The sequence below is a fragment of the Carcharodon carcharias genome, chromosome 32 (assembly GCF_017639515.1).
Source record: "Carcharodon carcharias isolate sCarCar2 chromosome 32, sCarCar2.pri, whole genome shotgun sequence".
Lineage (NCBI taxonomy): Eukaryota > Metazoa > Chordata > Chondrichthyes > Lamniformes > Lamnidae > Carcharodon > Carcharodon carcharias.
In genome coordinates, this window is record NC_054498.1 from 21,236,511 (window position 1) to 21,262,455 (window position 25,945).

Here is a 25,945-nt window from a genome sequence, read left to right on the forward strand (position 1 = left end):
ATATCAAAAAACATCTTTCTGTTTATGGATGGACGGCAAGTGGAGACATCAGAGCTGTATAAAATTAAACCCCACCTGTCCATAACACTTAGAGTCACTTTGGGTGGAACTATGTCTTGAGCTTTGGAACTAACGTCATCTCTCACTACCACATTAATGCCCTCTTAAATTAATAGAGTTACCCCACTGCCTTTTCCCAGCTTTCTATCCTTCCTGAATGTCCTTCCTTGGATGTTCAGGTCCCAGCTTTAATTTCCTTGTAGCTACATCTCTTTTTTGGCTATCAGGTCATACGTAAATTTCTATTTCATCTGACAATTTATCTGTTTTATTGCGAATGCTGTGGGCATTCAGATACAGAGACTTTAATTCAGTTTTCTTTTATTGTTTTTGTAAACTCTGGCTTGATACGTTGACACACTCTTAAGTTTACAATCACTGTCCCTTCCTGCCATAGTCTAATTATCATCACCCTTATTGCTACCTTGATCTATTGCCTTGTTATTTCCCTTTAACTTACTAATCTTCCCCTACATGATCCCTTCCCCACAATTTGAGTTTAAAGCCCTCTCTACTTCCCTAGTTATACAACTCGGCAGAGCACCGGTCCCAGCACGGTTCATGTGAAATCCATCCCAGTGGTACTGCCTCCGCTTTCCCCAGAACTGGTGCCAATTCCCCCAGAACCCACTTCCCCCACATCAGTCTTTGAGCCATGCATTGATCTCTCTAATTTTATCTACCTTTTGCCAATTCGCACACGGCTCAGATGATCACCCAGAGTTTATTATCTTTGAAGTTCTTTAGTGCCTAACTCCTCATACTGTCTGTGCAGAGCCTCATTCCTTCTTCTACCTATGTTGTTGCCTACATCGACTACAATAACTGGATCCTCCACCTCCCAGTGTAAGTTCCTCTCCAGCCCTGAGCAGAAATCCTGAACCCTGACACCAGCAGACAACACAGCCTTCTGGATTCTCACTGTCAGTTGCGGAGAACAGTGTCTATCCCCCTGACAATATTGTCTGCTACTACCACAATATTCCTTTGAACTCACCCCACTTGAATAGCTTCCTGTAACATGGCGCTATGGTCAGCCAGCGCATCCACACTTCAGCTGTTGCTCATGTCCAAACAAGCTGCAAGAGCCTTGAAATTGTTGATGAGTTTTAAAATTATTTTGTATTGCCAATATATTTATAAAGTTACTTCATAACTAAATCACTGTAAAGTTCAATCAGTTGAAAGATTTTTGTTTTATTTGTGCTTTATCTAAACATAATGACATAACTATATCTGTGCACTTTCAGATGAATATCTTAAATTATGCATTGATGTTTCTTGGACTGATGGTGGACCTAGACCCGGGCCTGATGTTGTACCTAGACCTGGGCCTGATGTTGTACCTAGACCTGGGCCTGATGTTGGACCTAGACCCGGGCCTGATATTGGACCTAGACCCAGGCCTGATGGCGGACCTAGGCCTGATGGTGGACCTGATTATTGGCCTAATGGGGGTCATCCTCACTATAGACCTCGTAAGACTTATTATCATTCAGAAGATTTGTTTAAATATTTATTAGCTACCTCCATTACTTCATTATGAATTTTTCACCATTTCTTTTTCAGGACCTTTAAATGTAACTGATTACTGCCAGATTTATCGAAACCTCTGTTTATATGGACGTTGCATCCCACTCCCTGGGCCTAGTTATCGCTGCGAGTGTTATATGGGTTATAAACTTGATGCAAGAGGAGAATGTGTTGGTATGATTCACATCACTGTGTTAGAGTATATTATGTTGATCCCATTGTGATGTTGGGATGGGTTTATTATTCCCAATATGAAGATGGAGTGTCTTTACATTAAAGGATGTGTAATGCCAGTGTTTCTGTCATAGTCGGTCTTTTAATTGTTTCTTGGACAAAAATATCAAAATTTGTTACCAGTTAAAGTAGCTATATGTAACTGTGTGCTGTTTGTTACATTTTTAAGTACCATCTCTGAACAGTCATTTTAATATCTAAACAGTGTACTTCTGTATAATTGTGATATTTTCCTTCAACAGATACGGATGAATGTATAAGCAACCCCTGTATGCATGGAAAATGTGAGAACACGCAAGGCTCATACTTTTGCCGTTGTAATCCTGGCTTTCAGAGCACTGCTACTAAAATTACATGTGTGGGTACGTTATAGTTCTATGATTATCAGTACTCCATTTTGCTTTTTATACTTTAAATTGGAACAATGGTTTAATTTTGGAAAAATTATTGCTTTTCAATACTTTGTCCAAGTGCCCAATATTACGTAGGATTTACAACACACTAACAGGTCCAACTAGTCTCTGTGCTGGCGTTTATGCTCCAGTCAAGCCTCCTCCCATCCTACTTCTTCTAAACCCATCAGCACATCCTCCTATTCCTTTCTTCCTCATACTTAGCTAACTTCCTCTTAAATGCATTTATACTACTTGCCTCAACTACTCCATGTGGTAGCAAGTTCTAATTTCTAATCCTGATAAAGAAGTTGGTCCTGAATTTCTTTTTAGTTTTATTCTGGACTATCTTATTATTTGTGATTTCTAATTTAGGACTCTTCCACATGTAGAAATACATCCATCCTATTAAACCCCATCAGAATTTTAAAGATCTCTACTACCCTCTTTTGCCTTCGCTTTTCTAGAGGGAAAACAAGCTCAGTCTGTTCATTCTTTAATGATAGTTATAACCGCTCAGTTCTGTTATCATTCTATTCACTAATGTCTTCGATCAAAATTTGACCCTGATTTAGAAAACTGAGTCTGAGATTTACAACACAATTTAACTGTTTTCCTATTGATGACCATAGTTTGATTGTGGTATTACTTTTAGCAACTGATGTATGATTTCATTTTCTACTGTTAGGTAATATCTAAGGATTTTAAAGGTGTTGAGATAGGTGATTTTGCATATGCGTTGGGATATTTTCTGCAGCTCACTGGACTCAGGGCAGATCTCAGACAATTAGGGGGATTGTGGAGCTAATTATAGATCGTAAGTCTCACATCAATTCTGAGAAAATTGCTTCAAACAATACAAAAAAAGAGCTTAAAGAATTACTTTGAGGGAGGATTGCTGGGATATCAGTAGGCTGGTTTCTGGAGTGGGAAGTTATTTTTGACACACCCTTTAGTGTTTTTTAAGAAGTCATTATTTGTGGATAAGGGTAAGAGAGTGGATGATACACCCCTAGGTTTTATAAAGGTATTTAACCATGTCCCACATAAAAGCTCCCTGCTTAAATTTCAGACCCACTGAATAGATAGCAATGTATTGAATTGAATTTAGGAATAGTTTGTTGAAAGAAAACAAATAATAGTTAATAGACTAACATCCATTTTGTTTATTGATTAAGTGATACAGAATTGATGTGTGGTCTATTTATATAATCATAGAAACATACAGCACAGAAGTAGGCCTTTCAGCTCAGTGGGCCTATGCTGACTCTTGGAAAAAGAAGTCATGCTTAGTTCCATATTTCTGTTTTATACCCAACTGTAAGGATCGTCGTCCAAATCCCTTTTAAAACTAGTTATGGAAACAACTTCTACCACCTTTTCTGACTGACATTTCTCCTCATCTCCCCTCTAGATCTTTTGCCAATGATCTTGAATTATGACCTCTAGTTAATAACTCACTCAACAGAGCAAACATTTTTCTCTCTACTTTAGCAAAACCTCTTATCTTGAAAATCTCTATTAGGTCACCTTCCTGTTCCAAGGAGAACACTCCTAATATTTGAAGCCTCTCCTCATCCTTGTAACATAATGGTAGAGCTCTTCTGTACTCTTTCTAAGTTCTTCTTATTTGTCTCCTGAGATGTGGTGCCCAGAGTTGTCCATAATGTCTAGCTGAGGCCTAACTAGTGATTTATTAATTCCTAGCATAATCTCACCACCAGTGACATCTGAAACTACAATATCCCCCATTTCTACATGCATGTTGGTGACACCCAGATTTACCTCTTCACCACCTTTCTCGGCCCTCCTCACTCCCTCTAGATTGTCAGACTGCTTGTTTGACACCTAATACTAGATGAGCAGAAATTTCTTCCAACTAACTATTGGGAAGCCTCAAAGCATTATCTTCCCTCCCACACTACAAACTTTGTTCCCTAGCTATGGAGTCCTTCCTCTCCCTGACACTGTCTGAGGCAAAACAGAAATACTTCAATAGCATGATATAACATAAGATTTGAACAGATAACTTCATAGATATATTTTACACTGTCCTTTAAGTAGACATTTAATTCTCCCAGTCCAAGGTGATTCTTACCTCCCAAGTGTTTATTTCTGTTCTTTTCCTTTCTTAGCCTGGGAAAATTCAATCTCAGAAGTATCTTTCAATGAGACTTCCCCACCTCCTACCACCCAGAGGTTCTTCCTCTAGCGCAAGTTAAGCAAATCTTCCAGCCTCATTTTAACTCCTCATGAATCTGACCTTTTCAATCTGATTGTGAGCTCCAACCTGTATTCCTATGTGGTGAACTATGATGCCCTTCCTCTCCCAAATCTTGACAGACTAATTTGTTTGAAAGTTACATGAATAACTTAGAAAACCTTTCCTTCTCAAAGCCGATCTCCACGGTAATGTGAATCACATGGACCTTGTATCCAGATAGAAATGCTGATTAGCTGCCTTGAGACTCCAAATTTTATCTTGGAAGTAACTGGACAGTTCAAAGTACAACTGGTTATAACCCGACATTCTGAACATTTTTCTTGGACTATGGAGACTCATAGGGCTGGATTTTACTTGTTCCAGTAAAAGTCTTAAAACGTGAACCCATGCGTCATCCTTTCAGCTTTTAACTGGAAGTTTGAATTTCTTTTTAAAGCTATTGATCTCTACGGGATTAAAACACTGGGTGAAGAGGAGATTTCCAGGGCTTTTAGTAATGAAGCTTCTAACATCTGAAGGAAGTCATGGTTGTTTAATTTCATGAATAATATAGACACCTCAATGGAAGAAAGAGTTAATTCATAGGCAGGCTAGATAGAATGATTATTTTTCTGCTCAAAATGCATTATAATTATAAATAAGTAATGGTGTCAGATTATGCTGTACTTATAATATCCATTTAGCAGTGATAGTTAACCACAACTGATGGCAGATCTGGTGTTTGAAATAAGAGTTATCAAATTGGACAGTTGCTCAAAATTAACTGTTTTTCAAATACACTAATATAATGTTACTTATTACTTTAACATGGATGGATTTTGTTGTTTTTCAGACATTGATGAATGTGTTCAGAATGGTCAAATCTGTAAAAATGGTCGTTGTGTGAATACAGAAGGCAGTTTCCAATGTATTTGTAATGCTGGGTTTCAGCTGACACCAGATGGGAAAAATTGCATGGGTATGTAACACATATAGATGCAATAAAATTGTACAAACAAAAAATGAAGAATGTTGGTATTTGAACTTTAGTATTTGACTTCTAATAATTTTTTAAGCTGTTAAAGCTTGCCTTTGGAGCTATCTAGTAAATTAAGACATTTTTGTTTACTTATTTATTGTAAGATTAATTTTTAGATAAAATATAAGTGCTCTCAACATGTTAATATTTATAAAGCATGCAATTTATTACTGTAACCTGCGATTTCAGACCAGGATGAATGTTCCCAGAGAAACATGTGTATGAATGGAATGTGCATCAATGAAGATGGCAGCTTCAAGTGCATCTGTAAGCCTGGCTTTGAGTTAGCATCTAATGGACGTGTATGCATTGGTAAGTTTTTAATACAACTTATCTGTATTCTAAGAATTGTACTTGGAATGGCTACAGCAGAAAAGGAGACCATTTAGGCCATACTGTTTGCCAGTTATGTGCAAGAACAATTCAGCTAGTCCATGCATAGAATCATTACAGCATAGAAAGAGGCCATACAGCCCAATGAGACCTTACTGGCTCTCTGTTAACGAATCCAATCAGTACCATTTCCCTTCTCTATCCCTAAAGCCCTGCAAGTTTATTTCTTTCAAGTGCCCAACCAACTTCCTTTTGAAACAATTATTCATCTCTGCTTCTACCATTCATGTAGGCTGCATGTTCCAGGTATTAACACTTGTTGCGTAAAAATAAAAGTCCTTCCTTAAGTTCCTTGCACCTCTTTCTCAAAACCTTAAATCTATATCACCTAGTCCTTGTACATCAGCTAATAGGAAACCATACTGTTATTTGCCTGTATCAAATCACCATTGGTCCAAGTAGAATGACACCAGCTTCTCTAACCTAACCTTGTAGTTAAGATCCCTCATCCCTCGAACCTGGTCATCTCCTCTGCAACTCAAAGATCCTTACATCCATCCTAAAGTGTGGTGACCAGAACTGGATGCAATACAATAATCCTGACCCTAACCAGAGCTATATAAAAGTTCAATATAACTTCCCTGCTTTTGTACTCCATTCCTCTATCTATGAAACCCAAGATCATCATGCTTTGCTGACTGCTCTTTCAATATGTCCTTCCACCTTCAAAGTTTTGTGCACATGAATCCCAAGGTCCCCCTGTCCCTATGCACACTTTAGAACTGTGCCTCTCCCTACCCTTCTGCCAAAATGCATCACTTCACATTTCTCTGCCTTCAATTCCATCTGCCATTTGTCACAGTCACTTGGATATCATCCTCACTGTCTGCTCTTACAACCCTGTTAGAAATTGTTAACACTTAAAGAGAAACCCACAATATTATCAACAGAACTACAGCACAAGATTTCCATGTTTGCAAACAAAACACAAACTTTATTGTACTTAAAAAAGAATTAAACAAAACAAGCAGCCTTAACACTGTAGGTTATAATTATGTATGTTATGCATTCAGTTTCACTCCTTACTTGCCCCCCCTCAAGCTTTGTCCTTATAAGACACATCAATCTTAAAGTTATTTACTTCTGTAAGGACAACCCATAAGTGTGCCACAGTCTTTTGGAATTACTTCAACTATCCTCAGTTCCAGCTATTCTCAGAGTTAAAACTTTCTTTTACTATCTGTTGACTATGGACAACTCAGTTCTGATTATTTTCTCAATACTTCCAAGCTAACATGCTAGTTGCTTTCTTTTGCCACAAGACTCAGTGAAGACCATTGTAGATCATTGTAGATTTCCACTAGCTGCTAGAACAAATCCTATAATTTCTGCTTCCTCACAAAATCCAAACTGAAATTAAGCTTCACCCACATTCCATGATGATGAAGTTACCATTTTCCCTGCTTAAATTGCATTTTCTCTGCTTAAACTGCAGGTTTAACTAACTGTCTTAATTTGACTGACTTCTCTCAGTGAGCTGCGCCACACAAAATCCAAGCTATGACCAAAACTCTCAGCAAACAGCCAGATAAATTGAAACCAGAGAATCTCCTTCCTCATCTCCATGACGATGTGGCATGCTCTGGGATGTCCTCAAACTGACCTTTAGGTTAAATGTACATTATTTACAATTTCTTTGATTTGGAGAAATAAATAGATTCTACAACCTTTCAGGGTTTACAAAATGCTTTTAAGCTAATTTAGTTATAACTCCCAAAATAAAACCACCCTCTGAACTGCCCTTACTGAACTGATTGTAGATGTTATGTCTCCACCAAAAGGTCCACAGGCATCCATAGTTTAAGTTTCTCCATCTGCTATTTTATGACTCTTACCCTTCTACTCTGACATTTTAAGTCAACATGGCCCAGCCTTTCGATAAACACTACCCATTCTTTGAGTCGTATTTACATCAGATATTTACCAGTTTTAAATTTAGATTTTCTCCCGGTTCTCTACAGTTAAACTTAAATTCCTAAACCACAAGGTATATTCTAAAACATATAAATTATGAACTAAGTATTCCTAACACTGCTGCATCATCAAGTTTGGAATCATTGGCAATTTTTGAAATTTTGCTCTGTATTTCAATATCCAAGTCATTTGTATATATCAAAAAAAAGCTGTGGTCGTGGTACTGAACCTTGTCTATTATCCTCCATTCTGAAAACTAACTATTTACTGCAACTTGCTGTTAGCTGGCCTTAAGACAAATTTTTTATCAAGTTGACATGGATCCTCCTATTCCATCAGGAAGTTCCAATTTTGTTAACCAGCCTTTTATGTGGTACTTTGTTAAATGCTTTCTTAAAATCCATATGGGCAACATCCATTGCTTTCCCTTCATCAACCTTCTCTATTACTTTAGCCTGTAGATTATTCAAACACAGTCTGCCGTTTATAAATCCGTGCTGGCTTTCCTTACTTAACTCAAACCTCTCCAAGTTCCTGTTTTCATCCCTCTTATTGGACTGGATTTAATGGTTGCAGTGGTAAGCCTGCCCACCAGCTGGAGAGCTGGTGGCAACCCCACTGCAGCCATTTTTGAATGCCCTGACTCAATTTAGGTACTTATCCTTCCTGTCGTTGGGATACCCCAGTTCTCTAGGACAGATGCCCTGCCTCCAAGAGCTGCTGGCGAATCAGAGGGTGGCAGCTCTTAGTAGGTGCAATGCCACTGAGAACAATGGCCATTGCTAGCACTGCAGGCAACCTGTGAAGTGGAGAACCACTGGAGGCTCCAGAACACAGTGAAGTAGGAGGGCCCCACTAGGGCCAGTCAGGCAGGCCCAGGTGAGGGGGGGGTATTCATCCCCTGGGGGCAGCCCTTGGCACTGGTGGAGCCCTCCCTCAGACACAGGATTCCCAATCAAGAGGGTCCTCTCACCATGCCTCACCCACACCCCCACCTGTCCACAGACAGGCAGCCACCTTTTACTGGCTGACCTGCCCACATGGTATGGGCTTCCCCGCGCGCACCCCCCCACCCCCCGCCCGCCCGCCTTGTGCTGCTTGTAGAATACCAACGTCAACAGGGGGTGAGGCCTTAAATGGCTATTAATTGGACTAAAGGCAGGAAGGCTAACCTCAATTTTCCCAGACTGCACTTAATTGGGGGTGGGAGTCAGAAAGTAACAGCCTCTGCACCCCACGCCTTCCCTACCAATTTGGTAGCTCAACCACTCCCTGTCTCCCAGCCCACTTCTAGTGGGGGGGGGGCATTAGATTCTGCCCATTGTTTCTAAAACCTTACTCACCATTAATATTAAACTGACCAGCCTGTAGTTACCAGGGGTAGAATCTTGTTGAGGTGTTGGCATCTCGCGCCTGCTGATTGGAGAGATGGCAAGAGACCCATGCTGCTGCTTTTCGGGAAGGTCCATAAGCGAATGGTGGCTTTCCCCTGGAATCAAGACCCTGGGGACAGATGTCTCACTCCCAAGGACTCCTGGCCAATCAGAGGCCAGGAGCACTTGTGCTCCGCAGAGCCACTGTGGAGGCTGTGGCTGCTGCCAGAAGGAGAGGCACCAGAGTCCTAGGATCGCAGAGGAACCCACACCACAGTTAACTAATGGGTTGGGGATGGCAGGGAAAAGGGTGTAGGGGGGTCAACAGCAAGGATAGCGGGGGTGGCTCTGAGCAGTATCCCACTTCCTGATGTGGTGTAGCTCGATCAGGCACTGAGATCCTTTAATCTAGGGAGCCTGACCACGCCCCCCCCCCAACCCCCCCCAACCCCGGAGATGACAAGCAAGCTCGCGCAGTTTTATTTGTCATATATGTTGCATGTCGACAGGCCGACCTGCAGCTGGGTTAATACCAACAGTGGTGGAATGAGGCTCTTAAATGGTCATTAATTGGCCACTTAAAGGCCTCAATAAACAGCAGGCAGGAAGGTCAACTATGGGCCTTCCCGTCAAGAACTTAATTCTGGCAGAGGCGGGAAGGCGGCAGGATTCCGGTATGCCACCATTCAACTTAACTACGTGCGCATCCCACCTCCAAGTTCACCAGTGAGAGCAGAATATTCTGCCCTTAGGAATGTCTTTGAACTTTTCTTGAATGAGGCTGTCACAGCTGCCACTCTCGAATCCTCTGGCACCTACTTCATATCTAGGGAAGATTGAAAGATTATTGGCAAGCCCTTTCACTATCTCCACTCTTAACTTCCTTCAGCAACCTGAGATGCAAGCCACCTAGACCAGGCTACTTATCCACTCTAAACAGAACCAGCTTTTTCAGTATGTCCATTATATTAATTTTCTCCCCATCCACTTTTCTTTCATTTCCACTACATCATATTCCCACATGGCTACTTTTAACTTGTAGCTTACCAACCTTATTCACACCACTTTGTGTTTACATGCATGCATTAGGAGCATGTCTTTGTATTCCTTGTAGTCCTTAGTCTGCTCCTATCTAATATGGTACTACTACCTTCTTTAGTACTATCCAAAACTCTGACTTCTTTGTGCACCTTATACTTTTTTTCTACTTCTGTGTGCTGGTGCCGATCCCCTGCCAATTTACTTTATCTCCATCTCACACCATTCCTCTGCAAATTTTCTCTTCAGATGTTTCTTCAATTCCCTTTGAAAGCACCGATTGTATCTGCCTCCACCACACTCTCTGTTAGAGCATTCCAGATCCGAATCACTCACTGCATAAAATAGTATTTCCTCATTCCACTTTTGGGTCTGTCCAAACATCTTGAATCGGGATCCCCTCGTTCTCAACCCTTCCACCATGGGAAGTTTCTCTCTTTCTACTTTGTCTAGACCCCTCATGATTTTGAACCCGTCTACTAAACCTCCTTCTCTTCGCTAAGGAAGATTATCCTAGCTTCTCCAATCTAACCTGCACGCCAGGTTCTGGATCATTAATATATATCAAGAAGAGCAGTGGTCCAAGTACCGAAGCCTATGGATCCCATCTTCATACCTTCCTTCATTCTGAATATTTGTTCACCATTAATCTGTTTTCTGTCACTTAGTCAACTGTGTATCTATGCAGCCTCTTTCCTTTTTATTCAATGGGCTTCAGCTTTGCTGGCGAGTCTATTATGTGGCATTTTATCAAACATCATTTGGGAGTCCTTATACACCACATCAACCATATTATCCACATTAACCATCTCTGCTATATTGCCAGAAAACTCAAATCAAACTTGTGAAACACTATTTGCCTTTAACAGATCTATGCTGGCTTTCCATAATTAATCCACACTTGTTCAAATGACTGTTAATTTTGTCTCAAATTATTATTTCTAAAAGCTTTCCCACCATCGAGGTTAAACTGGCTGGTTTATAGCTGCTGTTTTATCCTTACATCCGTATTTGAACAATGGTGTAACATTTGCAGTTCTCCTACCCCTATATCTAAGAAGGATCAGAAAATTATCACTAGTACCTCTACAATTTCTACCCTTCCTTCCCTCAGCATTCTCAGATACATCTTTTCTGGTTCTGGTGACTTATTAACTTTTAAGTACAGCCAGCCTTGTAAACGCCTCCTGTTTATTAATTTTTTTATCCCATCCAGTATTTCAGCTACCTCCTCTTTCACGATGACTTTGGTAGGATCTTCTTCCTTAGTAAAACCAGATGCAAGGTACTGACTTTGCCCTCTGCCTCCATGCACAATCTGTTTTTTGGTCCCTAGTTGGTCCCACTCTTCCTCTTATGCTGTTTTTATGCCTGTAGAAAATGCTTTGATTCCCTTTTTGTTGGCTCTTCTCAGACTCGCCCTCTTTGCCTCTCTGATTTCCTTTCTCACTTACCCCCTGAACTTTCTATATTCAGCCGGGTTCACATTTGTAGTAGCAACCTGATATCTGTTGTATGGCCCCTTATCCTGCTTCATCTTCACTTTCTATCTCTCTCATCATCCAAGGAGCTCTGGTGTTAGCTCCCTTACCTTTCCCGTTCCTGGGAATGTGTCTCGGCTGTATCCAAGCCATCTTTTTAAAGACAGCCCATTGTTCCATTAAAGTTTTGCCTGCCAATCTTTGATTCTAGTTCATGGCCCTTCCGCTAATGGGGATAGTTTCTCTCTATTTCCTCTGTCTAGATCCCTTATGATTTTGAGCACCTCTATCAAATTCCTATCAACCTCTCCTTCTTGAAGGAGAACAAGCCCAGCTTCTCCAGTCCTTGCCTGTAACTGAAGTACCTATTTGCTGAAGCCAATCTAGTTAATCTTTTCTACACCCTTTGTAAGGCATTCACATTCTTCCTAAAGTCCAGTGTCCAGAATTGGGTACAATTGCCAGGGATTTGTAATCAAGGATGAGAATTTTAAAATCAAGACTTCCATTCTCTCTCCACTGAAATTAGCCATTCTCTAATTTAGTATCTTTATTTTAAGTTGCGCTTTGTCCTTTCCATGACTAATCTAAACCTTACAAAACTGTGAAGAAGCAAAATACTGCGGATGCTGTAGATCTGAAATAAAAACGGAAAATGCTGGAAAAACTCAGCAGGTCTGACAGCATCTGTGGAGAGAGAAACAGTTAATGTTTCGAGTCCGTATGACTCTTCTTCAGAGACATATGAAACTGTGGTCACTGTTCCCTAAAACACTGATACTTGATCCACATCATTCCAGCAGAATCAGATCCAGCAATGTCTCCTTCCTTGTTGGACTGGGAAACGTTAAGGTCAATGAATTTCTTCTTAATACTCCTTAGAAACTCTTCCCCCATCTGCCCTTTACATTATTACTACCCCAGTCAATATTAGGACAATTGAAGTCCCCCATTATAACTCCTATGAACGTTTTGCACCTCTATTATTTCCCTACAAATTTATATCTTTTCCACTAGTTGTTGGCCTGTAGAATATACCCAGTAGTGTAGTGTAATGGTACCTCTATTATTTCTTAACTCTAACCAAATAGATTCAGTCCTTGACCCCTCTCTCTCTCTCTCTCTCTCTCTCTCTCCAGCGCTGCAATATTCTCCTCAATCATTACAGCCACCCCTCTTCCTTTCTTTCCTTCTGTGTCTTTCTTGAACACCTTATATCCAAGAATGTTTAGGGAAAACAGTACCAGAAAACAACAAGTGAAGAACAGCCTTTCTGTTACCATAACTATAAGATCCCCTATTACTATTGCTTTCCTAATAGTTCTTGTGTCCTCTCTGTACAGCTGAGCCACCTGTGGTGCCATGGACCTGAACCTGGCTGCACTCCCCATTAAACCAGTATTTAGAACTAAATGCTAGCTGGAGAGTGAGATACATTCAAGGGAGTCTAACTGCCTGGTCCTCCTTGACTTTCTAGCAGTCACCCATTCCCTCTCTGCCTGAACTCTCTTAAGCTGCAGGGTGACCACATCCAGCGACGTGCTATCCACAAAGCTGTAAGCCTTGCAGATGCACCACAGTGACACCAGCAATTACTCAAGCTTACCCACAACTCAAACTTCTCTAGTTGATGACACGTTCTGCACATGTGGTTGCCCAGGACATGAAAAACATCCTGAGTTTTGACATGGCGCATAAGATGCACTCCATGGTACTGAGGTTGCTTACCCTACTGTGTTAGACTGACTAAACTTAGCCAAAATAAAATGAAGACTTATTCAGGACCTATATAAAAAGAACACAATCTACTCACTAGTCAGCACTTTATGCTAATATCATTTTTAGTTTATTTTAAAAATTACACCCTCTTCTCTTTGGCCACAACTATTTCAAATTAGCGCTCTTTACCCCTTGGTGTCCGGCACTGTTTTCTCTCAGGCTTACTATATCCACTCTCACTGACTCCCTGCTGCTGCCTGTACCTGTTGGTCTCCGGCACTTTTTACCTTCAGACTCGCTGTCTCTGACTCTCATTGACTTCTGCCGCTGTTCTTCACTTGTTTTCTGGTACTGTTTTCCGTTTGGCTCGTACTCTCGCTCTCTCATTTACAGAAAAATAATCATAACAAGTCAGTTGTAACTTGCTATTTGCCTTTGCAGTAGCATGCCTTAATGGAGTAAGCAAGTTGCTGGAGAACAGTTAACCTGTGAACAAGCTGTTTATTTAAATTGGGGACAACTCAATAATGCCTGAGCTATAAAATGCACATAAAAATGTTGAACACAGGATGAATGGAGGTTTGAATTCTCACTAAGCAGACAGTAGACATCAGGAATACCCCACAAGTAACATAATAAGCAGCATAACTGTATATATGTGTCTATTCTCCAGAAAGTCTCCCTTATACGTGCCATACCTGTTATGACACCATGGTTTGTAAAGGCTGAGTTATTTATAATCCCAGAGGGAAAATTTAAACAACTGTCATAACCTATATTTTCAATTAGTGTGGTTTGAGTTGCAGCTCTAAATTCAGGAATAAGACCACCTGCTCTCGAGAGGTTTTATATCAAACTAAATGAGACATTTATTAATTTACAATGAATTCAACACATACACATGGCTACAAATTACTACTATCATAACTTTTAACAAATTCCCAAATTAATCTCCACTAAGGCAACAATAACCCATAGACTTAACCAGACACCACAAAGCATCTTCACCTTACGAATTCAAAATGAGGTCCCTTTCAATTTGGTTCCTTTGCAAGTTGTAGGCTTACAGGCTTAGATCTTACATGCCTCTGATCGGCACACACAAACTCCGCTCAGGTTATACCTAGCTGTCCCTTTTGAATGCAAATTCTCATTGTATCACTAGGCCCTTTGAACTCCACCTCTTCGAACAATAAAACCCCTTTCACAGTACCAATTTTATTAGTAATATAAACATTGCTTGGTGTCTCCTAGCTAAGTGCAAGATTTCACCCCCAGTCTTTAAATACTTTATTCAACAAAATGCAAACCCTCTACCTTTGTTTACATCTCAAAACTACTATACATCAAAGCACCCAGACTAGCTGGCTTTAATCCAATTAATACACACACAAACTATATTTTAAAAAAAAAATTCCAATAACATTATACACACTAATACCTCTTCCTGACAATATCCAATTAGTAGTTCCACCAGTTGGAGGTGTGGAACCTCAGCATCTTTTTGCCTTTCTGTGACACTTATGGTAGGCAGCAAACCCTGGATACATGAGCATGTATTTTCATCTCTGTTCCCAGGTTATACCTTCTAGCAACTGTCAAACTAAGTCACATTATTTCCTACACAGGAATTGGCTACTCAGCTGCTATCTGCTTTCAGTATGGTGAAATGACTTATGTTTCACTTTCTCATTCAAATTCACCTCACTACTGTAAACGCTGGAGTGCATGGATACGCATCTTTAGCAATGCTGGATTGGGCCTTTAATGAGACATCACACTTCACAATCCAGTGTGTGTGCTTAGTTACATTTTATTTCACAATTCCAGTGTATCAGTACTCCAGACTCTGCAATCTAGTATGAATGTAGCATTCAGTTGTTCACTTGCAACTCTTATTGCTAATTCTACCTTTGATCTGTACATTCTATGCATACTACCACAAAATCACAGAAATCTGAGATGCACAAAAAGTGACATTAGAATAACATGGAGCAAGCACAACACACTTAAGTCTTCTCAGTCTCCTCTAATCATTCTGTTACAATGGTTATGTTACCCTCTTGAGGTCTATGGTTATTCTTTCCTCACAAATTCTTCAATCAGTTCATAATTTGGTTGCTTGTATTTATAATAAACACCTTCCAGACCATCAAAGACATGAATGAGTGAATTTCACACATTTCTCTGGCTCTCAATCTAAGAAGATACTCTTTCCTAGGCTCACTTACAAATTGCAGGCCTGCTTATACAGCTCAACACATCTCAAGCTTCATTGTGCGCCACAAACAGCCCAGAACATCAAGGTACACAGGTAGTTAGAACTCTCATTTCCACAACTTGCACTTGCCCACTTTCATCATGGTCCCTGTGCTGTAACCATTTTATGATTTCTACAGTGGGCCTCTACTCATTGGAGTTTAGAAGAATGAAAAGTGGATTTACCTTAACTTATTTTTGTACCATTAATTCATTTATTTTGTTCCGAATACTACATACATTTAAGTAAAGGGCCATTAATTTTGCCTTTTTACCAATTTTTTCCCCTTTGATCCTATTTGCTACTGTTTTTTCATGTTTGTGCACTCTATCCCTTCCTGTCACACTCTGGGTATCATTACCTAATTAGCTGCTCTCCAAGGCTGCCATATCCTTTTGCTTTGTAAGCCTACATATCCCCTTTCCAGAACCCTCCCCACCTCTATTTAGTTTAAAGCCCACTCTACAGCCCTAGTTGTTCAGTTAACCAGGACACTGGTCCCAGCACGGTTCAAGTGAAGCCTGTCCCACTGGAACAGCTCCCTTCTATCCCAGTACTCCATGAACTAAAACCCATTCCTCCCACACCAATCTTTGAGCCATGCATTTAATTCCTTGACTTTACTTACCCTATGCCAGTTTGCCTGTGGCTCAGGTAGCAATCCTGAGATTATTACCTTAGAGGTTCTGCTTTTTAATTTAGCTCCTAACTGTTTAAATTCTTTCAGCAGAACCTCCCTTCTAGTCCTATCAATGTCGTTTGTACCAATATGGATGACAACAACTGGAACCTTCCCCTCCAACTCAAAGTTGCTCTCTAGCACTGAGGAGATGTTCCTTAACCCTGGCACCGGGCAGGCAACACAGCCTTTAGGATTCATACTCACGGCTGCAGAGAACAGTATCTATCCCCCTAATTATACAGTCCCCTACCACTACTGTGCTCCCATTTCCTCTTTCCACTTGAATGGCTCCCTGTACCACAGTGCTGTGGTCAGTTTGCTCGTCCTCCCTGCAGTCCCCGCTCTCATCCACAGCATGCAAGAACCTTGTACATACACGTCATGTCCTTGAAGATATCTCTTAAAGAACTATGCCATAACTAAAAAGACTTGGCCAAAAGACAGAAAGTGCAACAAAAATTAGCCATAAATCTTGCTGGTATTCCAGAAAAAAACTTAGATATTGAGCGTTCTCAGAAGTTGTTAAAGGAAGGCACTCATAGCAGGCCATCTGAGGTCCTTGGATTTGTCAAACAGAAGTGCTAAGATTGGTTTGACAATAACGACCAAGATATAGCCTATGCTCTCAGATCCTACATATCTGACAAAAAACCACCAGCAAGAGAAACCAGATACCACCAAGCAAAGCACATACTGCTGGCCAAACTAAGAGAGATGAAGAACTGATTGTAGGGATTTGGACTCTGTACTAAACCCCAGACTAAGAAAATTCTTGTTTAGGAATACCTTTGTTGGCAAAAAAGACAATCACTAATTTGGAATGCAAACTAACAAGGTTTATTGGACAATAAAGGTTGATATAGGCCTTCAAATTGTAGCAGGAAATTAGAGATGCATGTAACAAGGGTGCTACAGTAATCATGGGTGACCAAAACATGATAGAATTTTCCATTAGGATGGAAAGCGAAGTAGTCCAATCTGAAACTACAGTCCTAAATCTAAATAAAGCAAACTATGAAGGTATGAGGGGTGAGGTGGCTATGATAGATTGGGGAACTTCAATAAAAGGCATGAGATAGAAACATAGAAAAAGATAGAAAATAGGAGCAGGAGTAGGTCATTCTTCGAGCCTCCACCATTCAATATGATCATGGCTGATCCTCTAGCTCAACGCCATACTCCTGCTCTCTCCCCATACTCCTTGACACTTTTAGAGTCTAGAAATTTATCTGTTCCCTCCTTAAATATATTCAGTGACTTGCCCTCCACAGCCTCCTGTGGTAGAGAATTTCACAGGCTTACCACCCTCTGAGTGAAGACGTTTCTCCTCATTTCAGTCCTAAATGGCCTACCCCGTATCCTGAGGCTGTGACCCCTTGTTCTAGACCCTCCAGCCAGAGAAAACGTCATCCCTGGCTCCAGCCTGTCCAGTCGTGTCAGATTTTATATGTTTTAATGAGAACTCCTCTCACTCTTCTAAACGACAGTGAATATAGGCCTATTCGACCCAATCTCTCCTCATATGACAATCCTGCCATCCCAGGAATCAGTTTGATGAACCTTCACTGCACTTCCTCTAGCAAGTATGTCCTTTTTTAGGTAAGGAGACCAAAACTGCACACAGCAGTCCAGATGTGGTCTCATCAAGGCCCTGTACAGCTGCAGTAAGACATCCTTGCTCCTGTACTCAAGTCCTCTCGCAATGAAAGCCAGCATGCCATTTGCCTTCTTAACTGCTTACTGCATCTACATTCCTGGTTTCAGTGATTGGTGTACAAGGACACCCAGGTCCTTTTGTACATCTAAAACAAAAACATAAAATTCTGGAAAAACTCAGCAGGTCTGACACACATGTGGAGAGAGAAACAGAGTTGACGTTTCGAGTCTGTATGACCCTTCTTCAAAGCCTGTCTCAGCTCTGAAGAAGGATCACATGTCAAAGGTCAACTCTGTTTCTCTCTCCACAGATGCTGTCAGACCTGCTGAGTTTTTCCAGCATTTTCTGTTTTTGTTTCAGATTCCCAGTATCTGCAGTATTTTGCTTTTATCCCTTTGTACATCATAATTTCCCAATCTCGCACTATATAAATAATACTCTGCCATTCTGTTTTTCCTACGGAGGTGGATAACTTTACACTTATCCACATTATACTGCATCTGCCATGTATTTGCCCACTCGCTCAACTTGCCTAAATCGTCTTGAAGCTTCTTAACATCCTCCTCACCACTCAAATTCCCATCAAATTTGGTGTCGTCAGAAAATTTAGAAATATTACATTTAGTTCCCTCATCCAGATCGTTGATATATACTCCGGCCCAAGCACTGATCGTGGTGGCGTCCCACTAGTCACTTCAGGTACACCAAACTAATTCCTGGGATGGCAGGATTGTTATGTAAGGAGAGATTGGGTCAACAAAGTCTGTATTCACTGGAGTTCAGAAGAATGAAAGGGGATCTCATTGAAACATATAAAATTCTAACAGGGCTGGACAGACTCGATGCAGTGATAATGTTTCCCCTGGCTGGGGTGTCTAGACAAGGGGTCACTTGGATACGGGTTAGGCCATTTAGGACTGAGATGAGGAGAAACGTCTTCACTCAGAGGGTGGTGATCCTGTGAAAATCTGTACCACAGAAGGCTGTGAAGGCCAAGTCACTGAATGTATTTAAGTAAATAGATAGATTTCTAGACACTAAAGGCGTCAAGGAGAATGGGGAGAGAGTGGGAGTATGACATTGAGATAGTGGACAGCCATGATCATATTGAATGGCGGAGCAGGATCGAGGGACCGAATGACCTACTCCTACTCCTATTTTCTATGTTTCTATGACATTTAATATCTCACTAGTCGAGGCATGGCACAGTACACACGTTCATCGCGTGTCGGGCTATCTTTCCCGTGGATCCCGAGACTTCTCTGCTTCTGGCATCTTCTTGGTTCCTTGAACCTAGTCTCCAGACTTGTGAAATCCTTCGAGAATTTTGTTTGGTCAACCTAACTCTAACATACATACAAATCCATTTGCAGCTTTAAAACTTCAACTCTCGTAGATCCTTTTTCAACCCACAACTTCCCAGTCTACATTAGCCGCTGAAGCTTCCAGTCCACCTTAATTGTTGAAACTATATGCTTAATTGTTGAAACTATATGCTTCATGGCTGCCTGCTGTTGAGTGTTCTCTCTCTCTAATGGAAATAGCTTCCTAAAAAAACTGTAGCCTTCCCAAAATGACTAACACTATATTTAATACTGATTCTCCCAAGTTAGTCTTTAACTAACTGATCTCTAACACTGGATTCTTATAGCAACCCTTAGTCCTGTGACAATTACTTTAGCCACTAACTAAGCCTGATGCTGGGTTCTTACGGCAAACCCTCAACCTGTGACGATCACTTTTGTCACTAAACTGAATACTAGGTTCTTACAGCAACCCCTCAACCTGTGACAAAAATTCATTGACTTTAATGGGGCAAGAACGGTACTGGGCCTGTTAGACTGGAACCAAAGGTTGGTGGGGAAAACTGTAGCTGAACAATGGGCTACCTTCAAAGAAGAAATGGTTCGATAATGTCCTACACAAATGTTAATGTGCTGTAAATGCCTACTGCTAACTCTCCTGACAACTGTCCCCCAGCCAATGTTCTGTGACAAATGCTATCCCTTGGCAAGTTCAAAGTGCTTATTAATGCACAGACTGGATTTTTATGCCATTTTTGAAGGTAACCTTGCAGCATTTAGCCCAAGTATGTGCAACTGTGTCAACACAACTTTTAACCCAATATTTGCAGCACATGATCAAAGGGCAGGGTGCTCCTGGCCTCCCCACAACGATCTAACCTTAACTTGTATCTCTTAACTGGAGGTCCTCTGAACATCTAGTCCTCAGACCATCTACCTGGTCAATCAACATTGTATCTTTGGCTTCTGTTTCCTGCTAAACTAGACTAACTAGGATGTACAGGAGAGGAGGGAGAAGAAAGGAAGAGCAATAGTGTCGGAGATTCATTAGTTGGTGGAACAGACAGGGTTTCTGCAGCTGTAAATGTGACTCCAGGATGTTATATTGCCTCCCTGGTTCCAGGGTCAAGGATGTCACAGAGCAGCTGGAGGACATTCTTCTGGGCAAGGGTAAACAGCCAGGGGTCGTGGTCCACATTGATACCAATGACTTAGATAGGAAGGGGGATATGGTCCTGTAGTCAGAATTTAGGGAGTGGGTAGCAAATTAACAAGCAGGACCTCAAAAGTAGTGCCCGCTAGATTACTCCAAGTGTTACGTGCAAGTGAGTACAGAAATAGGAGGATAAAGCAGATGAATGCGTGGCTGGAAAGATGGTGCAAGAGGGAAGGACTTTAGATTCCTGGGACACTGGGACTAGCTCTGGAGGAGATGGCACCTGCACAAGCCGGACGGGTTGCACCTGAGCAGAGCCGGGACTGAGTTCCTTGCAGAGCATTTTGCTGGTGCTGTTGAAGAGAGCTTAAACTGAGTTGGCAGGGGCATGGGAATGGAGATAATATTAGAAAGTAATACCAGGATGCACAAGATACTGGGAAAGACAGGTAGCACTAGAATAGGGAATAGTAAACTAATAGGTGGAGTATGAGTGAGGGAGAAAGTAACAAAGTCTAAATCAAGATTATACTGTATCTATGTGAATCTGTATCTAAGCTAGTGAGTGTTAAAGTCATAGTTATACAGCACAGAAACAGGCCCATTGTGTCCGTGCCAGCCATCAAGCACCTATCTATTCTAATCCCATTTTCCAGCACTTGGCCCAAAGCCCTGTATGCTATGGCGTTTCCAGTGCTCATCTAAATACTTCTTAAATGTTGTGAGGGTTCCTGCTTCTACCACCCCCTCAGGCAGTGTATTCTAGATTCCAACCATCCTCTGGGTGAAAATCTTTTTTCCTCAAATTCCCTCTAACCTCCTGATCCTGACCTTAAATCTATGCCCCCTGGTTATTGACACCTCTGCTAAGGGGAAACGTTTCTTCCTATCTACTCTATTTATGCTCCTCATAATTTTGTATGCCTCTATTTATGCCCCTCAGCCTTCTCTGCTCCAAGGAAAATAAACCTAGCCTATTCAGTCTCTCTTCATAGCTGAAACGTTCCAGCCAGGCAGCATCCTGGTGAATCTCCCCTGCACCCTCTCCAGTGCAATCACATCCTCCTTATAGTGTGCAACCAGAACTGCACACAGTACTCCAGCTGTGGCCTAACTAGCATTTTATATAGCTCCAACATAACCTCCCTGCTGTTATATTCTAAGCCTTGGCAAGTATCCCATATGCCTTCTTAACTACTTTATCTACCTGTGCTACTGCCTTCAGGGATCTTTGGGCATGTACACCAAGGTCCCTCTGATGCTCTGTACTTCCTAGGATCCTATCATTCATAGTGTATTCCCTTGCCATCTTAGTCCTCCCAAAATGCATCACCTCACACTTCTCAGGATTAAATTCCATTTGCCACTGCTCTGCCCATCTTACCAGCCCGTCTATATCATCCTCCTCACTATTTATGACACCACCAATTTTCATGTCATCTGCAAACTTACTGATCGTACCTCCTATATTCATGGCCAAATCAATAATGTACACTAAAAACAGTAAGGTCCCAGCACTGATCCGTGCAATACACCACTTATCACAGGCTTCCAATCAGAAAAACAACCTTCCACCATCACCCTCTGTCTCCTTGCCATGTGGAATAATTATGTGAATAACAGAGCCCTGGCTCAAGGAAGGGCAGGACAAGGTGTTAAATATTCCTGGGTACAAGGTGTTCAGAAAAGATAGGAAAGGAAGAAAAGGAGGAGGGGTGGTGGTGGTATTGGCTAAGGAGAGCATTGCAGTGCTGGAGAAAGAGGATGTCCTAGAGGGTTCAAGGACAGAACCAATTTGGCTAGAGCTAAGGAACACAAAGGGTACAATTATGGTGCTCTGTGTAGTCTGTAGACCACCAACTAGTGGGAAGGATGTAGAGGAACAAATCTGCAGGGAAAATACAGAGATACAACAAATATTATTGATCACTTAGGGACTTGGGGACTTCAATTACCTGAATATAGACTGGGATAGTGGTAGTGTAAAGAGCTGAGAGGGGCACGCATTGCTAGATTGTGTTAAGGACAATTATCTACAGCAGTATGTATTCAGTCCAACAAGAAAGGAGGCACTGCTAGACCTGGTCTTTGGAAATGAAGTGGGCCAATTAAATCAAGTGGCAATTGGGGAACATTTAGGAGACAGTGATCATTGTATCGTAAGGTTTAGGATGATGGTAGAAAAGGACAATGGGCAATCCAGAATAAGAATAATTAACTTGAGGAGAGCCAACTTTAATGAGCCAAGATGGTGCTGGGCCGGATAGACTGGAACCAAAAGTTGGCAGGGAAAACTGTAGCTGAACAATGGGCTACCTTCAAAGAAGAAATGGTTCGGTATATTCCCTCAAAAGGGAAAGGTAGGGTAAACAAACCCTGAGCTCCGTAGATGAAAAAGGAGATGGAATTTAAGATAAAGAAGAAAAAGGGTGCTTATGACAAGTAGAAAATACAATTCAAAACCAAGCTGAAAGCAGAATGTTTAGAGGGGAGGTGTAGAAGCAAATAAGAGAAGCAAAGAGGGATTATAAGAAAAGACTGGCAACCATCATAAAGGGGAATCCCAGAGTCTTATGGGCACTTAAATAGTGAAAGGGTGGTAAAATGAGGACTAGGGCTTATTGGGGACTAACAAGGGGACTTACAGATGGGGTGGGGGGGGGTGTCATGGCTGAGGTGTTAAATGAATACTTTGCATCTGTCTTTACCAAGGAACCAGATGCTACCAAGGCCATGGTGACACAGAGGAAGCTCTGTCACTAAAACGGTTCAAAATTGTTAAGGAGGAGTTATTGGATAAACTGTCGGTACTTAAAGTTGACAAGGCACCTGGACCAAATGAGATGCACCCAAGGATATTAAAGGAAGTGAGAGTGGCAATTGCAGGGGCACTGTCCATAATCTTTCAGTCTTCCCTAGACTTAGGGGAGGTGCCAGAGCACTGGAGAATTGCAAACATTATGCTCTTATCCAAAAAAGGTTGTAAGGATAAACCCAACAATTACAGACCAGTCAGTTTAACTTTGGTGGTGGAGAAGTTTCTCGAAACAATTATTCAAGTTAGAATTAATAGATGGAAAAATGTGGGTTGATTAGGAAGAGCCAGCATGGAATACTTAAGGGAAATCGTGTTTAACTAACTTGCTGGAGTTTTTTGAAGAATTAACAGGAAGGGTCGATGAGGGAAATGTTGTTGATGTGGTGTACATGGACTTCTAAAAGGCATTCGCTGCAGTGTCACACAACAGACTTGAAAGAAAAGTAATAGTTCATGGAATAAAAGGGACAGTAACAACGTGGATACAAAATTAGCTGAGTAATAGAAAACAGTGAGTAATAGTTAATGGATATTTTTTCAGCTGGAGGAAGGTTTGTAGTGGAGATCCCTAGGGGTCGGTGTTGGGACCTTTGCTTTTCCTGATATATATTAATGATCTAGATCTTGGTGTGAAGGGGACAATTTCAAAGTTTGTACATTGTAAACTGTGAGGAGAACAGTGTAGAACTTCAAAAGACCATTGACAAGTTGGTGGCGTGGAGGGATAGGTGGCAGATGAAGTTCAATGCAGAGAAGTGTGAGGTGATTTATTTTGGTAGGAAGAACCTGGATAGATAATATAAAATAAGAGATAGAACTCTAAAGGGTGTGCAGGAGCAGAGGTACTTGGGTGCGTATATGCATAAGTCATTAAAGGTGACAGGACAGGAGGAGATAGCAGTTAATAAAGTATACAGTGTCCTAGGCCTTATTAATAGTGGCATAGAGTACAAGAGTAAGGAGATTATGCTCACCTTGTATAAGACAATAGTTAGACCTCAGCTAGAGTATTCTTTACAGTTCTGTGTGCCACATTTAAAGAAGGATGTGAAGGTATTGGAGAGAGTTCAGAAGAGATTTAGAAGAATGGTTTTAGGGATGAGAACCTTCAGTTATGAAGATAGATTGGAGAAGTTGATACTGTTCTACTTGGAGAGGAAAAGGCTAAGATGAGATTAGACAGAGGTGTTCAAAATCATGAGGGGCTGGAGATAGTAGAGAGGGAGAAACTGTTCCTGCTTGTAAAAGGATCGAGAATGAGATTTAAAGTGATTTACAAAAAAAAGCAAATGCGATGTGAGAAAAAAGTTTTTCATACAGCGAGTCATTCAGAGTTAGAATGCACTGCCTGGAAGTGTGATGGAGGCAGCTTCAATCGAGGCATTCAAGAGGGCATTAGATGATAATTTGAATAGAAAGCAACATGCAGGGTTATGGAGAAAAAGTAGGAGAATGGCACTGAGTCATAATGCTCATTCAGAGAGTCAGTGCAAACACGATGGGCCGAATGGCCTCCTTCTGCACCATAACAATTCTGTGACTCACTGGAGCCCAACTACAACCTCAGTTCACTCCTGTGGATTTTTTTCCCCATTAAAGCTACATAACAGCACCTGGCACTTAAAGAGATGCCAACTTTAAGACTTCTTAACAAGATCCCAATAATACATACAAATTAGGGCTTTTAATCACTAAACTTATGTACAGTATTATTTAATAATTTAAGGTTGACTGATGATGCAACTGTGCCAACAAGGTGAAGTCTAACATGATGATGGAAGAGTTTTAGAATATGCTGATAAGCATGATCTGAAGGCTTTCCATAAACGTATGTGATCTGTCTATAGCCCCAAAACCAACAGTGTGACACCTATCCTCTCACGGACAGCAATCAGTTCCTATCGGAAACATATGAGATTCTCTCTTGTAACGCAAAGCACTGCAACAATCTCCTGAACGAACAATCCACAGAGTGCGACGATACCATTGGGGTGCCCAAGCCTCAGAATGCTTCAGCCTTGTGATAAATCTGAAAAAGAAGGAGATCTTGTACCAACTTTTCCCTGGACACAAACTCCCAAGACGCCATAGTCACAATCAACAAAACATCCCTCAACTTTGCTATCTTGGAGTATCCTCTCCAAAAGTACCACATTGGATGATTCATAGGGGTAATTCTTAGCAACCAATTTAATATTGTCAGTCAAGTTTGCATTGTGGTGCAGCTGCGTGTACTAGGAGCAACATATATTAATACACAGAGCCCTGTTCACAGAAAGAATATGTGCATACATTGCTCCTGTTTCAGCTAAACAAAATAAGTGACAGCCATCCGCTGACTTATTCTTCAGGGAAATGCTTTGACCAGTCAGGGTCAATCTGCCTGATTTACATTTCAAACAATGCTTGGCAGTTAACTGTCAGTCAGCATCAATGGTACATTCTCCATGGCAATGCCACTTGCCAACCAATCAGCACTCTTCACATACAGTATAAATTGTTGTTATATTGGTAACCTTGCAGTATCTTGATGAGTAAAAACTTAGACATGTCTATTTTTTCAGCAAGACTAGATAATTGCAAACAAAAACAAAAATAGCTGGAAAAACTCAGCAGGTCTGACAGCATCTGCGGAGAGGAATACAGTTAACATTTTGAGTCCATATGACTCTTCATCAGAACTAAGAAG

General features: G+C 41.1%; 1 protein-coding gene across 1 annotated transcript in view; it reads left to right on the plus strand.

Moving 5' to 3' along the window:
• The window catches only part of LOC121272136 (fibrillin-1-like), a 639,088-nt gene that overhangs the window by 273,864 nt on the left and 339,279 nt on the right, over positions 1-25,945 (plus strand). Inside the window, exons 10-14 of the mRNA XM_041178628.1 lie at positions 1,311-1,538; positions 1,630-1,767; positions 2,070-2,189; positions 5,276-5,401; positions 5,651-5,773. Coding sequence (XP_041034562.1) covers positions 1,311-1,538; positions 1,630-1,767; positions 2,070-2,189; positions 5,276-5,401; positions 5,651-5,773 — 735 coding nt within the window. The remainder of the gene's footprint in view (positions 1-1,310; positions 1,539-1,629; positions 1,768-2,069; positions 2,190-5,275; positions 5,402-5,650; positions 5,774-25,945) is intronic.